Source organism: Pseudorasbora parva, chromosome 10 (genome assembly GCF_024679245.1).
Source record: "Pseudorasbora parva isolate DD20220531a chromosome 10, ASM2467924v1, whole genome shotgun sequence".
NCBI classification, from domain to species: domain Eukaryota; kingdom Metazoa; phylum Chordata; class Actinopteri; order Cypriniformes; family Gobionidae; genus Pseudorasbora; species Pseudorasbora parva.
The window spans coordinates 27577643-27600145 of NC_090181.1; the positions used below are offsets into that span (position 1 = coordinate 27577643).

Consider the following 22503-nt stretch of genomic DNA (forward strand, 5'->3'; position numbering starts at 1 on the left):
GGGAGTGAGAATGGGTTGGAAATCATTCTAATATGCTGATTTGCTGCTCAAATATTATTATTAGGGTTCTAAAAGAATAGCATTTATTTGGAATATAAATCTTTGTGTAGCATTTTAAATGTCTTTACTGTCACTTTTGATCAACTTCTTAAAAAAAAATCGAACTAACCCCAAACATGTGAACATAAGTATCTTACGAGTTTGCAGCCAAGCACTAACATAACCTTTGGGGGAAAAATGCAATCATTAATTGTTGCCACCTAAAAAACAGAGGAAAAAACGCACAAAAATACTTTCAGTATAATATTATACCTCACAGCAGTTATTATTTAAATGTCTCGCACATAAAAGCACATTGACTGAATTATTATACTAAGGCAATGAGTATAACTTTTGGAGGGAATATAACCCCCCCCCCCCCCCCCCCCCCCCCCAACCCCCGGAAAACTTTCTTTCCAAGGCCTGAGAACTGCCACAAATTCTTGGGAGAACTCAAACGGCTGTAGGCCGTGTGAATCACAGCGACGCGTCAGTCGTTGGACGAAAACACACCAGACGCTTTCTTTGTCAGCCCAAGCATGCTGGCCCTTCTTTCAATCTGCTGTCTAACTGAACGCAAATATTAGTTGTTTAGCCAGTGAGGGGGCCCCATGCTCTTAGCAAGCGACCCAGTTTTCAAACAGCTACGCCTTCCAAGCACTAGTGTCAACTTCAAAGACAACACACAAAGCTGATGCTCAAGCCCGCTGTCACTAACGTGAACCAGACAGCGTTGAGTTTACTCCTGCAATCCCTTATTCAATACTTTCACTGTGGGATCTTTTCTTCACTGTATACTTTGAAAAGGTTCAGAGCACTCGATGATAGGTTGTGTTCTGCTTTTTAAGGATAAAAATCACATTAAAATGGTATTTCAGCACTACGGTTTGCCCTGTATGTAAACATTGTGAGGTAAAGATCTGCCTAAACGGCAAAGAAGCAGTTGAGTGGCCAGATAATATGCGTACCACAACTAATATTGTGATAATGTATTAGGACACATGGGTCGCCTTTCACTGTTTACCGCTGATAGGCATCAAGAGAAAGTCTCTGGAAGTGGCGACAGGAATGGCATGTTTATGTAGCAGCTCTTGAGTACAACCCTCAAAGCATAAATCATAATGTCAAGACTTAAAGAGGAGGCTGGGGCCCGCATTACTGAGGAAATCAGGTCGGTATACGTGCCCCGGCGTTCCAAGATGCACAAACATAAGCGCTGATACTTCCGATAACATGGCTGAAGAAAAACAAAAACTAGAAAACTCATGGTTTCAGCTGATTACACAGTTGGAAATACATGAAAAGACTATATTCAAGTCAATTATTATGATTTTTAAGATTCATTTTTGCACAGCAAAAGGGATGTACCTACATTCAAGCTCCCTCTGAAAAAACCTCCTGTGCTTACCGTAATTGTCCATGGAGTCCCAGCCCTTCCATCGTCTGTTCCAGTCTGCACCCACACCACTCAAAAGGGAATCTTCTCCCTCGTAGTTGAGGTCCTCCTCGTTTTCCTCCAGACTGCCTTGCCCAGGACCTTCTTGACTGGAGTCATGGTATTCCCAGAACAGTGGCCAAAATAGCTTTTTATGTCCTAGCCACTCTTCCGAGCTCAAAGACCAGTCATTCCTACTCTCCTTGGCCAGATCCATCTCAATCTCCATCTGTGGGCTGTCCACAACTTCAATTGTAACCTAGAGGGAAGATAAACGTTATAAGATAATCTTCAAAAAAATGGATTTCAGAAAGTAGCAGTTCTACAAAACCCAGCTAATGTGGTCAAGCTCATTTTTGGAATTGCAAGGAAATTAATGATGTGCCCTTCAACAAGCTAGGGCATGGTTTGCAGTGGCCCTGTCCCAAATGGCACATTTCATATGCCCTGTGAGTTTTGTGGACTTACAATGGCTGCTGCGTGTCCGTTAAAGGTGTCATGAACTGGCTTTTTTTTTTTAATTCTGTTATCTGAGGTTATGACGTTTGTGTTGTTTTTACATTCAAAAACATCATAACTAATAAGTAATAGGCTATTTTCTACACTGGTTTTGAGGCTCTGGGTTTTGATGGGCGTGCCGCACTGGAGACTTGGAAGTAAACGCCCACGGTAAGGATTGGATTGTTTTGAAACCGGCAACCAGAATGATTCTCTTGACCACAGGGCTCATTAAAGTTTTTATCAAACAAACATAATGATTTATTTCTCATCTCCCCGTGACTGATTGGACTATTATTTTTGTATTACATGGCCCGCCCAATCGGTCGATATAAGCGTGAACCGCGTGCAAGTCAAGAGACAGTGAACAGCGCAGATCATGAAAGGAATATTATTTCACCTTTTGAGATTCATCGGCTAGCCGACGGGCTTAGGTTTTGCTAGTTTCACAGTCCAGCGTGCTAAAGGTATGTTCTGTTAGACCAACACATTCTCACACCCAACTCGTCACATATGGACGCTTGACCAGGACCCCTTGTCGTCACTTTTCAACGAACTGGGCGTACCTTTATCGTCAATTTTCGACGCGCTGGGTGCTCCATTCATTTCAATGAGAAACCTTTGGCGTCATACACAGACGCACTGGGAATGGGAATATTATCGTCGTGGTGAAATTTATTTTTTGATTTATTTATTGAAATTATTTATTGGTTTATAATTTTGCCATTATGACATGTTGGAGTGTGCTTCTCAATTAAATCAGCAAGCATAATTTCATTTACATTTATTTTATTTACGCTATAGACACATTTTAACATGATTTCATTTACATGTATTTTATTTACGCTATTTAGACACATTTTAACATGATTTCATTAACATTTATTTTATTTACGCTATTTAGACACATTTTAACATGTAACCCAACGCCACCCCATCCCTAAACCTACCCATTTGTGTGAACTTGATATAAAACACAGGATATAACATACGACTGCATCCACGAGTTATTCAAAAAAGTTAAATAATCCAAGTTTTCCGAGGCCAAACGATTGATTTGCATGAAGATAATCCCCAAAAACGATCAGCATCTCCATCCGCCGAAGATCATGAACAAACACATCAAATTTCAAATATTGCTACTCGTACTTCAGATTTCATAGTGAAATTGCATTGGCTCTCATATGTCTTGTGACCAATTGCGTCATTACGTCAGCATTGATTGTAAAATGTCATTGGCTCTCGTGTGTCTTGTGACCGATTGCGTCATGCTCAGGAGTCTTTTGAATTATTTGAATGAGATATGAATGAGTTCGTTCACGGGGTAGCGGGATCATCATTTTAGCGATTAAAACATCAAGATCAACTCTGTTCTTCACATGAAGACATCGTATGACTTCAGAAGACTTGGAATGCAACATGAGCTAATCCTTTTATACTGTTTTGGTCAGATTTTGCAATAAATACTTGTGACTGTACATTTATTTGCCTGGCATGTGTTTTATATTGTTAAGATGTGGGTAGGTTTAGGGTAGGAGTTGGGTTAGTTGCTCCAAAATATAAAAGTAGCCTTTAAATATTAATAAAACCATGTCTGCTTTTACAAACGCAAAGAATTAAATGCGTCTGTGTATGACGCCAAAGGTTTCTCATTGAAATGAATGGAGCACCCAGCGCGTCGAAAATTGACGATAAAGGTACGCCCAGTTCGTTGAAAAGTGACGACAAGGGGTCCTGGTCAAGCGTCCATATGTGATGAGTTAGGTGTGAGAATGTGTTGGTTAGACACATACACATAATCAAAACCATCTATAACAATGCAATACTATTACATATAAACACGTTTTACTCACATAAGTGTGTTGCACCATTCCTGTCGGATCCAATATAGAAGAAATAGCATTGCGTTTTAATACCAAATGTCTGCAAATCCACCATCGACCTGAGATTTGTTTACAAACGATTCCGCAGTGAAAGGAAGCGAACACCATGTATTCCCCATGTGAGCTGGAACTTCATTAAAAATAAAGTTCAACCACACATTCCTAATATTAGGATCCGAAGGAAGTTTATGCAGCGACTGTGTTCTTCCACAACCAGGAATAGCGCAATATTTTGCTATCTTCTAGCGCGAGCCAATCACCTCCATGAGTCGGTGGGCGGGGCTAATGAATTAGACGTGCTTATTGTTCTGTAGAGGGGTGTTTCATTGTGCGATGACGTTAAGATGCGCACACGATTGTTTTCTGGGCCTGCTGTCTATAAAAGCTTCTCTTTGAATAACTAGGACATTTTCAGCTCTGAAACTTACAGGATAATCTTATATTACCATGACCTTTTATATATTAAAAGCTCAAGGGAAAGTTGATTTCTCAATTCATCACCCTTTTAAGTCCATGAGACCATAAGGTGTCCCATTTGTCTCCGCAGCAGACTTCTTCCCGAGAGTCAAAGTGACGCTCAGTGTTGGGTGTAACTAGTTACTAAGTAATTAGTTACTGTAATTTAATTACTTTTTCCTTGAAAAAGTAAAGTACAGGATTACTCTTATTTTTTCTGTAATTTAATTACAGTTACTTCTGGTGTAATTGAACTAAATACTTAATATAATTATACATAATTCAATAGTGGACTTAACATCAACAATTAAAGTCTAACTTTAAAATGCATGTTTTTATGTATCCTTCTTACATTTGTAATACTTTGGTCAGTTAATAAGAGTATTTTTTGTAGTTTTTTTTAATTATGTATTTGAATGAATTAAGAGCCGTTGTCTAACCTTGAATTGCTTAACTCAAGGGTTGATTTAGAAAGTAATTAGTAATAAGTAATTAAATACTTTTTGGAGAGAGCAATTTGTACAGTAATCTAATTACACTATTGAAGATGTAATTAGTAACTAGTAATTAATTACTTTTTTAGAGTAACTTACCCAACACTGGTGACGCTACATCACGAAAGTGCGGACTTGTAGGAAGACTGTGAGTGTTTAGGGTGCCATTTGAGAAAGGGCAAGTGTGATACAGTTTGCAGTGTATGTGTATGTTCATTACTCACTACTCCTAATGTGTGTGCTGTGCAATAACTTAGTTGAGCTAAATGCAGCTCTAGGACAAATTCTGAATATGGGTTACCATAAAGCCCTGCATTTATGCCCGAGCCCGATGGGCCCCGACTTTTTTACGCCCCTCGGGCCGGGCTTCGGGCCAATTTTCACATCATGCCTAAAACGCGGGCCGGGCTTCGGGCCTTTTTTTAGGCTTCTCCTTCGTTTTATATTTATTTTATCAATTAAAAGGAACAATGAGTTCTGCGCTGGTGGAAACAACACGAGACCATAATAGCTAACGCGACTGTCAAGATGGCTCGCACAGTGTTCAGAGCATAGGTTCAGAGTCCGCGCCAGCAGCAGCAGCGCGCGTTTCTTCAGCGCAGCTGCTAGAGTTAAGGCCGGAGACACACTGCAAGCGTGGTGTGAGCGTGGCGTTTCTGTTGCGTGTCATCCGCGGGGCGTCTGCTGCTATTAATGTACAGGGAAGCCCTGTACTTCATGTTAAATATAAATATATTGCCCATTGATACAGCAAAGACAACGTCGGCAGTAGCCGGCCCATACCGTATCCATATTGACGGCAAAAGGCTACAGAATATTTCGTTCTGTATTGACTGGTTTAATATTTCAAAATCAATAATTATATTGTTTTTTATTATTACAATTAGGCCTATCTGCATTTATGTTAACCTACAGACTTTCAAACATGAAAATGTCATTATGTGTCACAATATGGGCTATATATGTTGTAGTCAGATAGATATGATGGTGCTGCAACACGCATCGCCGCAAATGACTAATGCAAGCCAACGCAAATGGCCGTAAATTAAACTTAAAATAAGTCTAAGATGGTCAAAAACCCAATCATCTTCAATAAAAAGGAATGAGACTAAATGATCTTACCAGTGCGCTTAGGTCGCGCTCTCTTATGTGGTCTTTGAATTTGAAATGAGCTGCTGAATAAAATGCATCTTGAATCTTTTGCTTCCATTGCTGTAAACTCCGTTAAATGAGCATACCATGGGAATTGAAGATGGGATTTATATTCATTTGCGTAGGTGTAAGGTAGGCTATAAGACAACCTGCATGTTCTTTTTTTATTTTATTTGTTTAGCTCCGTTTGCGAGAGCCGCGAGCAGAATCAGCCTGCCTCAGCTCGTCAAAAATGCCTTTTAGGCTACTGGTGGTAATAGTTGGCAAAATTAACTAATTGTTAATGTGATGCTTGAAGTGTTTTATGGATTTTATTATAGGCAAGACAAGTCAAGCTTTGATTTGAGAGACTAAATCGATTAAATATGTGGTTAACTCACTGTCGGCCGCTGGCCGCTTTTGGTCGTCACTTAAAAAAATTAAAACTTTAATTTAACAAACAAAAAAATGCTCTAAACATTTTTCTAAATTACCTTAATAAAGAAACTAAACGAAATATAACTACTTTGACTTTAAAAACAAAACAGAACTATTTTAATGGCTGCAACAATGTAAAAAAAAAAAAAAAAAATGGGCTCCAGTCGGACTCGGGCCGAGAATTTTGATAATCTGTCGGACACGGGCCGGGCTAGGGCCTCAGCGTCTCGGGCCAGGGCCGGGCTAGGGCCTAGATTTGAGGCCCGTGCAGGGCTCTAGGTTACCATACTGGCCTTCACATGTCACTTTCACTTTCTAAAGCAATCTTACAGAACCCAAACATTAGAACGCACAGTGTTTTATGTGTTAACCAGAATGACAACATATTTTATTTAATGGCGCAGACATCTGAAGGTAACTCTATCACCCCCCTTGAGTACTGTTAAGCAGGTTCAGAATATTTTCAACGTTTTCCTTTTTCTCCTGTTTGTTTATTTCGAAGGATCTTTTGAGGTGACAGATTTGTTCTGTGCATGCTTGGGCTCGTATAGTGCCCGAGCCAGGCAGACCAGGAAAACGATAGCAAGTGTTCCAGCAGGCCGAGACAAAGGACTGGTTGTTTATTTCCCCTACAGCGTAACAATCTGATGGCTGCAGCAGCTGTTTATAAAGGCACGGAGCAGTTTAGAGCGGGTGATTACGCTACTGTAACTGCCCTGTTTACAACAGTCGGCCTCCACCTCCTCCTTGAACTAATCATGACTGTATCCTACTCTCATACTTCCAAAAACACAACACATCGCTTTCATGGACAAAAAGATCCAAGGTTTAGAGCATTGGAGGTCCATTAAATGGCTAATTTAAAGGTGCAGTAAAGCCATTTTTGAAAAAAGGCTGTTAAAAAGTTGGTTGGGCCGAGCACCACAACAAACAAGTAGCCAATCAGCATTAGGGGTCTTATTATGGTGGAGGTCAGAGAGTGAGCAAGAGGGAGATTTGAAAAAAGAGAGATGAAAGACAATCCAAAAGAGAAAATCTCAGAGGAATATGACTAAAAATAGGGGCTATGATCAGACAAGCTCATTAGGATCCGCTTTAATATTAGAAAAGCTTTCCAGTGCTGGAGAGACTGGCAGGAAGGTCTGAAAACGGACGCAAGTTGCGTTGTTTCTGCTCCATACATTGGTTTTGCGGTTTCACAGAACCAAGAAATGCTGTTGTTGTAATGCTAGATATAGTAACAGGACAGTTTTGAGTATCATTGTTTGTCTGGAGCTGCTGTGCAGCTGGCGACTAACAACCAACTCTTGCTTGTATATACTCTTGTGTACTTTATGTTAATTTTTTTATTTCTTCCTTGTCGTTCATTCATTATCTTTTCCTTTCTTTATTTTTCATGCGTGTGTAATGCGAAGGCCAGCTAGTGACACTAGACTATCGGTTTGCAGGGCGGCATGATCAGGGTTTGAGACCAGCTCGGAGCAAGGTGGTTATGTGCAGGCTTAAGTGTCTGTGAATTTTGGAGGTAGAACATTGAAGAGAGGGGTTTGGGTTTGTTTGAGTTGATTTCAAATATCAACAGTGCTCAACAGCAAGTCTGGGAGATTGCATACTGCACCTTTAAGTTCAATAGCAACAAATATGTTTAAGGAATCTTCACTGCATTACTTTGCCAAGTTCTTATCAAATTTGTTACCACTATGATTGGGGAGTCATTGAGAATTTTGATAACATGGCAGACAATTACTCAAAATGAAGAAATGAAAGAAAGTGTTTGGTGACTATTGCATACTGGCATATTAAAAACAAAATATTCACCACATTACGTAAAACATAAATTTACATTGGCTGCCACCATATTAGAGACACGTAAAAACTAAATAGCCTTTTCTAAAAAAAAGTAGAGAAGATGGACACGTCCCACTTGGAAGACTCTGGAATTTTCCCTATTATAAAAGTCGATTTGCTTACCAGGGATCTCCTGTGTATTTTTTCCCTGAAGTCTAACTTAGTTTCCTCTCAAGTCCACTTATACACATAAACTTCATAGCAGTACTAAAAATATAAAAAATCCCTTCTTTACCGGTGTTGTAAAAACATTTAAAGATTGGGATCTGCTCTTGGAGGGAGCATTAAAAGTGGCTGTTAAAATAATACTGTGGCCTTTCACCTTTTGGATTTTCTTGGGATTTCTTTTTGGTACACTGTGCAGAAGTTTGAGCGGAATAGCTGAATTGAGCTACACCGGTATAAAGGTCTCGCTTGGGGTAATTTAAGAGGCCTCTCCGGTTTAGGAGCAGCTGTGACATGACCAGCAACAGCGCAGAAACCTGAAGTCCCTACTGCAATCACAGCAGCAATAACAGTGAAACAATGAGTGCATAGGTTAATTACATACACCACAAACTGTTGCCAAGTAAAATCAATCCATTACCCAGCTCATTATACAATGATTTAGTTCACCCTAAGGAAAGAAATGACAAGGTTTTGGGAACGGTGAGATGTTAAACATATCTGGAATAACAAACAACCCATGTAATATTAACAACTGTCTTTAAAGGAACTAATGCCAAGATTATAGACATACAACAAAAGAAACCCAAGACCCCCACAACACGAAATGACTGATTCAGTTAATTTACATCATTTTCTTGTGGTCCAAGAGCCTGTAAACACAGTATTTTTTTAAAAGCATGTATACACAGGAAGAAACTTGATTCTGAGGCAATCTGAAGGCAAAATGACAAAAAGGTGAGATTGGGCCTGTTCTTACTTGAATGTTGGGGTTTTGGGAACCCAGGTCTGCGTTGGCAAGGTCGGGAAAGTTCTTCAGGTCTAAAATAAAGGGTTCGTCTTCTTCCTGTGGAGCGGGTTTGGGAAGGACTCCCTCTGAGCGAATCTGCGACCATCTCCTCTTATGACGGCGAGGCGAAGACGGCGAGCTCCTCAGTTGGTTCTGCCGCTGAATGTCGTGCAGCGACTGTCTGACATCTTTGGAGCCACTGTGACCTCTGACCTGGAAAAAGCACACATAGTATCTCATAAAAGGAACATCTGGCGATCAAACAAGCTTTATTTAGATGAAAGCACAACATTTCCTTATGTATAAAGCCCCCAGAAAGGCCCAAAGACAAATACTTCTGAGAAATTTCGTCATGCATGTAAAGATGGTTAGAGGATCTGTCTTGGTTCAACACCATATCAAATCTATACAGCTGTGACCTTATAGCCCATATGAAAAAGATGTCCGCGTTTCAAATAAACCCATCTGGAGGGAAATGTCTAACACATGACAGCATATCAGGTGGATTTTGGAACAAGAATAGTAGGAATCATGGAAATAATTTAAGACCCTTCTTCTGCTTTAATGATCCAGGAAAAGCCTGTTTCCCAGACCTTTGGAAGACTCCTTCAGTCTCTTTTAAGGGTTTCGTATACAAGAGCGCTCTTCAAGTTCTTTGATTTCCATGCTGCATATCTGTCAATCGATGCTTCATTGAGTTGCCATTAGCAACATAACAAAACAGACAAAAGAGAGACATCAACAAGGAAGAGGAATTGCACGCTTGCTCATTCTTTCTTACTAAGTCTGAGACAGTCATGGCTCACTCTCTTGACAGCTGTTTGACATTACGGGTAATGCTGCGTTCAGTGGATGGAGAGGGACTGTGAATTCCTGGAGGAAGACTCAGGAGTCGGGACAGTGCATGCAGGTTAATGATTACACATTAAGGGATATGTATCTCTTTCATCTGGTTTACTTTAATATGGAGACATGAAGTCTGTGGCGGTACAAAAAAAAGGCTTCCCGTTGTCCTCAAACCATGACAGTACTCCAAAGCACTTTGCTGCTTGTTACTAATCATGTCAAAAGTCTAAGCCTCAAGAATGATGCAGGTGATTTTCAAATACTATGCCATTTTAATGTGCTTAAACATGTATTCATTAAAATGATTATGCATTTAAATATTACAATAATATATAATTATTTAAATATCTATAAAGGTGTATTATCTATGGAAGCTTGTTTCTGCCAAAGAATAAAACATTTTAAATTGCAACTTTTTATCTCACAATTTTGAGTTTACATCTCGCAATTCTGACTTTTTTTCAGATTTGCGAGATATTAAGTCAGAACTGCGTGATATGAATTCAGAATTGTGAGATAAGGTCAGAATTGTATGATATAAGGTCGGAATTTTTAAATAAATTCAGAATTGTGATATAAACTCAGAATTATGAGATATAAATTCAGAATTATGTGATTTCAAGTCAGAATTGCGATATAAAGTCAGAATCGAGATATATAAAGTCCAAATTAAGATATAAAGTCAGAAATGTAAGATATCAAGTCAAATTTTGTGATATAAGGTGAAAATTATGAGACCACATCTTGATGTGGGTCTGGCTTGTCAGGCTAAGCTTCCATAATTATCAGTCCTAATTATTATTCATAAAGTAAATATGAAATCAAAATGGACTTAATTGAATTGATTTATTAATAAATGTAACAATAATCAAATAATAACTTGTATATATATGAATTCTATGTTGCTTGCAAATAATTTATTACATTTATATGTTGGGTTGGACAAGAATATAGAACTCTTTAAAAATGGCTAATATTATTTTACCCACCTACACATCCAACAAATATTTTTCTTTTCTTTACAATACTGTGTACACTGATTAATTGTGCAGAGTAAGATCACTTAAGTGTTATAAGTAAATGGGGTCAATGTCCATGTTGTCTTTAACATTCTCCAACATGCAATAAGCACCAGATGAAACTCAGTTTAGACTTTACATTTTGGGTCATGCTGCGCTTCAAAGACTTTTTGTGGAGGCCCTGTCTATAAGCCACCAGGAACTTCAAAAGAACAGCAACATACACAACATAACTCAGAACGCAAGGGACACATATGTCCTCATCATGACCATATCATACTGCAAGCTTTCTCTGCACCCTTACTTTCAAATCTTCATCTCACATAATCACAGATTCAGAAGATCACCTTGGCGCATGTGTTATCCCTGCTCTTCCTCATCTACAGACTCGGTTTGATGGCCCCAATGTTGCCTTCTGATGCAGCAGAGGAGAGAGCTGAGGAGTCGGGGTCTGTCTGATCAAAGCCTCTCTCTGCTGATCATGCGTGGCCTGCCTTGTCTCACTTCACTGCCTGTGTCTCTCTCCCTCCCACACGCAAAACAGATGTCCTTTGCTTCAGGCAATAAACTCTATCCTGGCGCTCTACTCAAGTTCATCATCATCACAGGAGGTGGGGAGGAAAGGAAGCTCTTTAAATAATTTTTACACAATTATTGACATCCAAGTGACAAACGTTTATATCCTAATTCCAAATTGTGTACAATCCTGATTCCAAAAAATGTGGGACACTGTACAAATTGTGAATAAAAACAATGCAATAATGTGGAAGTTTCAAATTTCAATACTTTATTCAGAATACAACATAGATAACATATCAAATGTTTAAACTGAGAAAATGTATAATTTTAAGGGAAAAATAAGTTGATTTTCAATTTCATGGCATCAACACATCTTAAAAGTTGGGACAAAGTCATGTTTACCATTGTGAGGCATCCTCTCTTCTTTTTATAACAGTCTGCAAACGTCTGGGAACTGAGGAGACAAGTTGCTCAAGTTTAGGAATAAGTCCAATTCTTGTCCCATTGTTCCATGTCCCATTCTTGTTTAACACAGGCTTCTAGTTACTCAACTGTCTTATGTCTTCTTTGTTGCATCTTCCTCTTTATGATGCGCCAAATGTTTTCTATGGGTGAAAGATCTGGACTGCAGGCTGGCCATTTCAGTAGCCAGATCCTCCTTTTACATAGCTATGTTGTAGTAATTGATGCAGTATGTGGTCTGGCATTGTCATGTCGGAAAATGCAAGGTCTTCCCTGAAAGAGAAGGCGTCTGGATGGGAGCATATGTTGTTCTAGAACTTGGATATACCTTTCAGTATTGATGGTGCCTTTCCAGATGTGTAAGTTGTCCATGCCACACAAACTCATGCAACCTCATACCATCAGAGGTGCAGGCTTCTGAAATGAGCGCTGATAACAACTTGGGTTGTCCTTGTGCTCTTAAGTCCGGAGGACACGGCGTCCCAGTTTTCCAAACTTCGTCTAACATCAGAACAGTTTTCCACTTTGCCAGAGTCCATTTTAAATGAGCCTTTGCCCAGAGAAAACGCCTGCACTTCTGGATCATGTTTAGATATGTGATTTGTGATTTTCATTACAATAGCATTCCTGCATGTGATGCAGTGCCGTCTAAGGGTCCGAAGATCACAGGCATCCAGTATGGTTTTCCGGCCTTGACCCTTACGCACAGAGATGGTTCCATATTATCTGAATCTTTGGATGATATTACACTTTTCTATTTTTCTCTGAATTTCCTTTTTTATTCAAAATTTGTACAGTGTCCCAACTTTTTTGGAATTGGGTTTGTATTTTATAAAAGCAAGTGGTACTCACTGCAGAGTCAAATGACATTAAGCTTCTCCTTTCTTGAGCTCCAATGGGGTGGAGGTATAGAGCTGTGGGTAGGGTTAGGGTGTGTTTGGAAAGTCTAGCTCCACCCGTTAGGCACAAATTGCATTGGCCCCTCCTCCCTGGAGTTTTAGTGGGGAGGAGCTACATGTACACTCCACCCATTTGCTCTGCATTGAGCAGCCTCTCAACAAATGGTTCCTACGAACTGATTCTTTTAAAAGAGTCAGCCAAAATTCACGTCACAAAACTAAAGCTTTCTCCCAGTTTATGTACTTTTGCACATTCAATCCAGTGTTGAAGTCGAGTCACCAACTATTGAGTCCGAGTCGAGTCTCGAGTTCCAGTGTTCCGAGTCCGAGTCCAAGTCCGAGTCACCAAAGAAGAGTGCGAGTCAAGTCCGAGTCGAGTTATTCAGCAAGGATGTGTTAAATTGATAAAAAAGTGATAGTAAAGGAGATTTATACTATTTGAAAATATGTTTTTATTTTGAATAAATGCAGTTCTTTTGAACCTTTTATTCATCAAATATATTAGACAGCAGAACTGTTTCTAACACTCATAATAAATCAGAATATTAGAATGATTTCTGAAGGATCATGTTATAGACTGGATGTCATGTGACACTGAAAATGTAGTAATGATCCTGAAAATTCAGCTTTGCATCACAGAAATAAATTATAATTTAACGTATACTAAATTGAAAACCAAATATTTTAAATTGTAATAATATATATATATATATATATATATATATATATATATATATATATATATATATATATATATATATTTTTTTTTTGGATCAAATAAATGCAGGCTTGATGAGCAGAAGAAACTTCTTTCAAAAACATTACAATTAGTAATGTGTCCAAACTTTTGGCCTGTAGTGTATCACAGACTGTTAAAAAATATGGACGTAGTGTCCGTGACGTCACCCATAGGATTCTGAAGAGCGGTTCTGAAGCGTAAAGTAGAGTTGAGCTGGCCGTTGCCATCTTGGCAGCGAGTCATCGCACGTCACACCTGGATAACAGAAAATGGGCAAAGAGGCAGGACGTGGACGGAGCTGAGGTGACGCGATGACTAACAGACAGTGGATAAATGGCTATCCATTATGCAGAACTTTAAGGTTTTATATAATGTAAATGAGTGAGGCGAAGTTTTTTATAACTCATTCACAGTTGTCATGAAGGGCAACATGAGCTATATAGGCTAAAACCACAATTTGTACCAGGCTGTAAACATGTTTTTCTGCTGTAAAGTTGGGCACTTTCACATTGGACTAATGACATTCTGCTCCCTTCTGGAGTCTGTCCCTAGTGGCCAGTCAATGAATTGTTTAAGTCACTTCCTTCAACAGAAACTGGGGTAGTTGGCTGCCTGGATTTTATGCCATGATGTAGTAGTCTACAAATAGCGTGAGTAGTGTGAAAGTTCCAAAAAGGAAACAAATACCACTTCAAAAAGCCAGATCAGATAATCAGTGGCGGAGCCAGAGGGCTAGTTGGGGTGGCAATTGCCCCCCCCCAGACGAAGTCCTTGCCACCCCTGTTGCCACCCCGCTGAAAACATTACACTGTTTGAATTTTACTAACATTTCCCAAATCTCCCAGCGGACGTGAATACAGGCAGCGCGCATAAGCGTGCAGCTGCAGCGTGCTGTTGCTGCTACACTTTTCATTGGTTAAGCTGACACGCAGCTCCTTCGTGACGTGCCCCAAACGACTCCAAAACAACGCTGGAAGCAGCACACAGGATCGATGAAGAGCATTTTGCTGGTATGTATGGCTTTTATTGGAATTGAATTAAACGAAGTACTGTTTTAACGGGAAGTAAGGAAGACGTTGCACTTTAATGCTTAGCATTAATACTTCAATGAGCATTACTAGTCGTGAAACTGACTGACTAATACAGTGGCGCCTGCGTAAATATGCTTAAAACATGTCGTTAATGTTCAAATGTTCAGCAACAATCACAAACATTAGGGTGGCTTAAAACTTAATAAAGCTTAAGACTAAAAAACGAATTGCTACTCCTCTTAGACTGTTCAAGATACAAACTCGGGTCAGACTTTCAAACTGTTCTGACTCGGGTTGCCTTATCTTTTCAGACTGATCCGACTTAGGGTTTTCCTAAAAATGCTGATTAAAACTCGGAAAAGTCCCTTTGACTTTCATTGACGGAATGTTCAAATGAGCGAAAGACTGTTCAAACTGACCAACTGACAAAATTCAAATCTAAACACTGAAGCTCAGACTCACTCAAACTGACATTCTATGAGACTCATTTTATCTATCTATCTATCTATCTATCTATCTATCTATCTATCTATCTATCTATCTATCTATCTATCTATCTATCTATCTATCTATCTATCTATCTATCTATTTATCTATCTATCTATCTATCTATCTATCTATCTATCTATCTATCTATCTATCTATCTATCTATCTATCTATCTATCTATCTATCTATGTAAAACTTTAAACTTATCAAACTATTTACAACTTTAAACTTATCAAACTATTTACAGCTTTAAACTTATTAAACTATTTCAAACTTTAAACTATTTCAAACCTTTTCAAACTTTCTGATCAACTCTCTTCCAAGCCAACTTAAAGTTTGTCTTCAAACTTTTTAATCTAGTTCACATTGGCACGTGTAATGCAGCACTAATCTTAGGATAACAGACCGTTGTCATGAAAAACAGAGCGTTGCCATGGACGTAGGATTCTAACCTTAGAGACCGAACAGATTATTTTCTTTAGCGGAAGCAATAGTTTTTAAATCAATAAACTCCCTTTTAAATCAATATGTTGTGTCAAATTATTTATTTATTTGGTAGGTAGTAGCCATGTAATAAGCGGAATAATGTATAGCGAGGTGGTTGTTATAGCGAATACAACCCCTTTCAGGCTGATTTAAGATCCCTCCGCTTCACGCCAGGCTCCTAAACAACCTGTCGGTGTTGTATTCGCTATAACAACTGCCTCGCTATACATTATCCCTTACTTAACATAACATACATGTCTAGATGTCTTTAAGCAATTTCCTTGTGTTGTCAAAATAGGCTAGACCTCAATATACTCAGATTTTGTCGTAATGTATTACTTTAATATTTGTATTATTATTAGTAACGGTGTACACATGGTAAATAATAACAAGCAAATTGTTCCAAATTATGGTTTCTTCATGAGGTGTGTAACCAAGCTTTTCTTTGAATAGGGACAGCAGAATGAAGAGAAAAAGCGCTATCACCAACTTCTTTCTAAAGAAGCAAAAGTCAGGTGCAGATCAGGGCCAAACAGATCCCAGTCCCAGTGTCAGCTGTTGTAGTGAACCATATGTAGGTGGTGGACAGGGAAGTCAAGAAGAGAAAGATAATGACACACAAGAACCCAGTGTATCACCAGCAGGTCAGAGCAGTGAGCAGAGTTAGTAAATTGTGTCTTAAATTCAGATTTAAGTTTCAAGTGCATTATATAAGTGAGTCATCTCCCATTCCCTTTAAAAGCCCGTTGCGCTTGCACCCTGGCGGAATCGCTACATTTTGTGGGAAATAATTTATTTTTAGTGTAATTGAACACTTTGTATATTGACCCCCCAAAAATAACACCTTGCCACCCCTTTGCCACCCCTGTTTTTAAAGTCTAGCTCTGCCACTGCAGATAATGCACCTAACCAAAATACGAAATGTATAATGCACTCAATGTAGTAATGCACATCACAGCTATATTTCAGGATATCAAGATTTACCAGGCTTAAATTGGGAAAGAATGTTTAGGAGGGAGCATGAAGAATCATTTTCACACATGAATTGGCACCTCTGAGTCCAGACTTAAATTCATTAAAAGTCTTTGGAATGAGCTGGAGTAGACTTAGTAGAACAGAGCGCTTGACTCTTGCACTGTCAATACAAGATCTTGACCAAAAAATGATGCACCTCTTGATTGAAATAAAAGTTGTGATGTTATTTCCATCAGAGGTGCCACAAAATACACCTGGCCAGCTAACCAATCAGAACATATTTTTGTATTTTGGAAGGAGACCGACTGGGAAGAGAGGAACTGCAATAATGTAAAATATGGGAAATGATGTGCATTAATAATGGACTCCAATGCTGGAAGACAATACCTTCTCAGATTTAAACACTAAACGGTTGAGAACATAGATGCTGGGTACACATGAAAAGATTTTTAAAGTTTCAAAACGTGAGAGACCACAAACATGATGAACTGAAATCATAGATTTTGTTCCTCTAGTGTGTGGAGTGCCAAGGTGTGACCTGGAACGCACAACACCCACAAACAGATTCCATTCACAAAAAGAGTCCTGTCTGTGAACACGGGAATCTCGCAAAATCTCTTGTGTCAAAACATTGCAAATGTCACTTTAAAGTAAACAAATATGGTTGACTCTGATGCACTTCATTACTCAGCACTCTGGATGTTAGGATGACAAAAATGTTTAAAAGTTATATTTTTAGTCTGCCCGGCCTCAGCGGTCTAACAGCGCTCGTCAATGTCAAAATGATTGAGATGGCCAATTAAATCAAAGTAGGCGAGGTTTACGTTCTCTTTTGGCTTTACCCCCAGACCACTAGAGACTCTGTGTATTGCTAGCAGATTTATGTAGTTATTCACTAACCTGAAGAATATCGGGGTTAACAATACATTTGATGCAAATTACTGCAAATAGCATTTGCATGTAGTCCCAAAATGATTATTTCCCAAATAGAATTAGACCTAGATGTTGTTTACTGTTGTGTTGCATTATGCTTTATAAAAATAAAAATAACAAATTGGTCCCCCTCCAATGTTCAAGACATGGTTACGGCCTTGGCATAGTGCATATTTAGGCTATATAGTTGGATACTGTGGATTGAATCAATCATTGAATCGTTAAGAGCTGTTACTGGTTTACTGACTCACTGAACTGTGATGTCTAATTTGATATCAACTCAGAACAACCGTTACTGAGATACTTGAGTTTGTGAGACTATATTCATGTCTAATGTAAAGGTCATTTAAAAGACATCAAGGCAACTCACTAGGATTTGCAGAAGAGTAAATGTGTCAGCTAAATGAACCTTTAGGAAGTGCGCAGCCGGAGTGCAGCTGGGAACTACTGTCCATTTTTTTACAGTTGTGTGAAAACCAATGGGATGTTACCATCCACAAAGTTTTCTCTGCCTGCCTGCAGTGAGTCCAATGAAGGATTTCAAGTGTTTCCTCACTTTGTGTGCCTTCCAGAGATCTTTCAGACCTTTCCTTTCAATCATTCTATAATCAAACCTCTGAGAAAAAGTCTCGCCAAGATAAGCTCCTCACTCAGCGTTGCCGTTTGTATTAGTCTCTTTCTTCACATGGGTGAAACTGAGACGAAAAGGATGGCTATGATTTCACATGAGTGCTACAGGTTAATACGAGCAAAGGAACTTAAAAGAATACTTTCCTCAGCTCGCAACAACTGACTTGAACAGAAGTCCCCGAAGCCAGAATTCCTGACTCTTCACAAATTGGGCCAACAGAAACAGAGGAGGCGAGACAGCAAAGCCACTCACAAGCAGAGTGACATGGTAAGGATGGAATCCTGCCCAGATCCTGGCAGAGACCATCATTGTCCTCATGCCTTTATGTTGTTCTTTCTCTATATTTTTCCTTCCAGCATACCACCATGTTACAATCTGATTCTCTTGGCATGCCTTGACAGCATCAGTGTACCATGTGTTATCTCCTCTCACAAACAGTTATTGTGTTTTATGGGACGTGCCATCTGGACGGGCGCTGAGACTTAAAAGAATAAACGAATACGCCCCTGCCAAAATAAATACCACACACACATGGTCCCAGGCTGCTTTGAGCTGAATATGCTGGAGCTGAGGTGCCACTACAACAAGGGCAGGGCATCAGGGCATTGAAGATGGAGCGGCAAAAGAGTCCCAAAGCACATTAAACATTTAGAGTCTGATTTCCCCAACACCCTCACAAAGCATTACCTCTGACGGCCTAGAAAGAAAGCAAATGGGACACATTAGTGACGGAAAACTGAGCGGCTTTCATTCATAATTCAATAAAATGTATGGATTTGATTACTCTCATCCCAAAAAAAAAAAAAAAAAGACTTTTCTTTGAGTCAAGGATTAATCACACTGCAGAAGTCCTTATTCCTTGCCGACACGTCATGCAGTTAAAACTATGGAAGCTCATTTCTACCTCAGTGTGAAAAAATAAAAAGGTAACTGTGGCCCTAATTTATTTCTCATTAACTCTTTATTTCTTAGGGTAGGTTTATACTACAATTATGGGTAACACTTTATATTGTTAGTCCACTTTAGACATTCTACTATGTGTAAGTAACTTTGCAACTACATGTCAACTAACTGTCATTAGTGTATTTGTAGACTGTCTGATTAATATGTACTAAAACTTTATTTTGTTGGTCCCCCAACAGACATTCTACTGACTATAAGTAACTTGGCAACACAATTCAACTTATTCTACTAACCCGAACCCTAACGCCTAACCATAACCTACCAGTCTACTCACAGTCTACTAATACTCTAATGAGAATTTGTTGACATGTAGTTGCAAAGTTACTTATATTTAGAAGAATGTTTAAATTGGACTATCGAAATAAAGTGTAACCCAATGACGTACTAAAAAATAGATGACAACATTGTCAAAGCGATCACCATTCACACTGTTCTGCAAATACGACTAAAGACGCTGTTAGCTAACAGGCCAGTAGAAGGCGATGTCACGCCACATCACACACCAGCAGTGAGGTTGTCAACCAGTTAGTATTCTTGATATGGTTACATTCACATACAGTATGATCAATTACGGGAGTGACAACCGCACTCTATTACTGAACTCAGACCATACTCACTATGTGAACGGAACTGCACTGGACATACACTGTAAAAAATTATTTGTTGACTTAACTTAATATATTTTGTTATCTTTTTGCATTGGTTTTTTTAAGTTTCTCTTACTTATTTGGATAAGTTATCTGAACTAATTCCATTTAGTAATAAAAACTTCCCCTTCAGTTTTCTGAACTTAAATGTTCTAGTCATCATAACTTCCCCTTCAGTTTTCTGAACTTAAATGTTCTAGTCATCATAACTTCACTTCAGTTTTCTGAACTTAAATGTTCTAGTCATCATAACTTCACTTTAGTTTTCTGAACTTAAATGTTCTAGTCATCATAACTTCACTTCAGTTTTCTGAACTTAAATGTTCTAGTCATCATAACTTCACTTCAGTTTTCTGAACTTAAATGTTCTAGTCATCATAACTTCACTTTAGTTGGTTGCAAAGCTGCTTTAATAAGTATTAATTGCATTACTTTATTGATTTGTAAATTACATTTGATTTAGAATAAAACCTATAGCAAATTAAAATCACAGCAACACATATCAGTACACATTTATATTTATTGCAAAAACAAACACCAAAAACAACCACACAAAAGGTCTGAAATGTCCTTTCTTCAGAAAATTGCAAAAAGAAACGGCACAGACTGTTAAACACCTCTGATTTGGCTTAATACCATTTTAATTTAAACTTAATTTAAGTTCATTTTAATTAACAATGTGTAAGCTCTCAAGCTTCAGTACATTTATCAATGAGCATAAACAGCACATATGCACCAGTGTTACCTCACTGCATTTTTTTCAGCTTTGCAGCTCTCCCCAACCATTAAACCTAGATTAAAAATAAAAATAAAATAAAAAGTTGGATAACCTCATAGCTCGAGCCCAAACAGTGTGGCAAAGGCATTTAGGGCATCTTCTAGATCCATGACCACAATCTCCGTCTAGTATGACATCCACATCCACAACATCATCTGGGAAGGCACTATCATGTCTGATGTCCTCACTCATGGTCAAGATGCCCTACATTAACCCCATGAACAATGTCTCTCTCATCATCATCTGGCTGGAAAAAAATGAGACACAGATACAAATTTTAAGTGGTGCTGTCATAAAATATTTATTCAAACATACATTTAATACTAAAGAACAGCAATACGATAACTATGCAATATAGTAAATATACTTTTCCTAGCTGACAGAATATTGACAATGACATTGCTTAAAAGCTATTTATTGACGTTTATTAACGTTTGCGCAGTTGAAACACTGCGATTACATGAGACAATACAGATTTCATACATTGTACTGTATCTTTAAACATATTCTCTGATGTTCATACATGTTTATTTCATGCTGTATCTACTAGTAAAGTGCAATATTCAAATGCAAAAAAGCAACAAAAACAACATTTAAAACCACTGTCATATTAAAGGGTTAGTTCACCCAAAAGTGAGAATTAGCCCATGATTTACTCACCCTCAAGCCATCCTAGGTGTATTACATTCTTGTTTCATATCGTTCATTCACTTGGCCAAATAAAAAATGTGCTTGTCCGGAAAAAAGTTCGATATTTTTTTGTTTTTCCGTGCGTGTGTGCGTTGTAAATATAATTTATTCTGAAGCAATATTCTCCCCAGTGTTCAATCAGCTTTGACATATTTAAATATGCATATTTGTGATTTAAAAAAAAAATATTGAATCATTTGAAATGTAGGATATTTTTACCTTTTATAAAGGGAATTTTCCCCCTAATCTTATTAAATAAAGGCTCTGCTTCAGGTTTCATTCTATATTGTTAAATTTGATCAATACATTAAATTAAAATAAGACAAGATAAGGGCTGTTACCAATCAAATAAAATAATTTACACTGAAAAATCACAACTACATTAAATAATGTTTTGAGATTTGTAGTTTTGAATAGACAAATACAAATGTTAGAAAGTATGTTTAAACATGAAACTAAACCTCCAGTAGGTGGCAGCAGGTGGCCGTCTTAATGAGTGAGCCATTGATTCGTTCATTCAAACGATTCATTCAAACACTGTTCAGTTGCTGTGAGACGCGTTACGGTTCTGCTGTGAACGATTTTCGCTGCTGAAATAGAACAAACACACTCAATATTGCATCTAAAATGTAAGTGACTAAGTGAATGTTAATGTAATGTTTATGGAACCGTCATATGAAATCAGAGTCACTTTCTGTCGTGATTGTATTCAGGAAACAGCTTAAATGGCTCTAGTGTTGTAATTTCTCCTCGAGAGGCTGCACGAGTGTCAACAGCGCAAACTTGTTATCGTCATTTCATCATATATTATTATCCACTATCGATCGCCACTTACACTAAATTAATGCACAATCATTCTTGCATTTTGGTGATTCGCTAACGTTAGTTTATTTTTTGTTTTAATCAGGCCCTTGTCCATCGGGCAAGTAAAATTCTCTTTCACTTGTCCCTGACAAGCGTTAATGTCGAGCCCTGAATCAGTTATATTAAAAAAAGTTCTGGCTAATCCAAAAATTATAAATGGCAGTGAATGGCTGCCCAAATTTTGAAGCCCAGAAAAAAAGTGCATCTATCCCAGGGCTAGACATTAACGCTTGTGGATTTTTCGAAGGGACAAGTGAAAGAGAATTTTACTTGCCCGATGGACCTGATTAAAACAAAAAATAGCTAGCGAATCACCAAAATGCAAGAATGATTGCATTAATTTAGTGTAAGTGGCG

The 22503-nt window shown here is 38.3% G+C and overlaps 1 protein-coding gene across 1 annotated transcript in view; it reads right to left on the minus strand.

Annotated features, from left to right (window-relative positions):
* ism2a (isthmin 2a) overlaps positions 1–22503 on the minus strand; it is a 44940-nt gene that overhangs the window by 14687 nt on the left and 7750 nt on the right. The window contains exons 2-3 of the mRNA XM_067455741.1: positions 9148–9390; positions 1448–1733 (exon numbers count right to left, since the gene is read on the minus strand). Of these exons, the coding sequence (XP_067311842.1) occupies positions 1448–1733; positions 9148–9390 (529 nt within the window). The remainder of the gene's footprint in view (positions 1–1447; positions 1734–9147; positions 9391–22503) is intronic.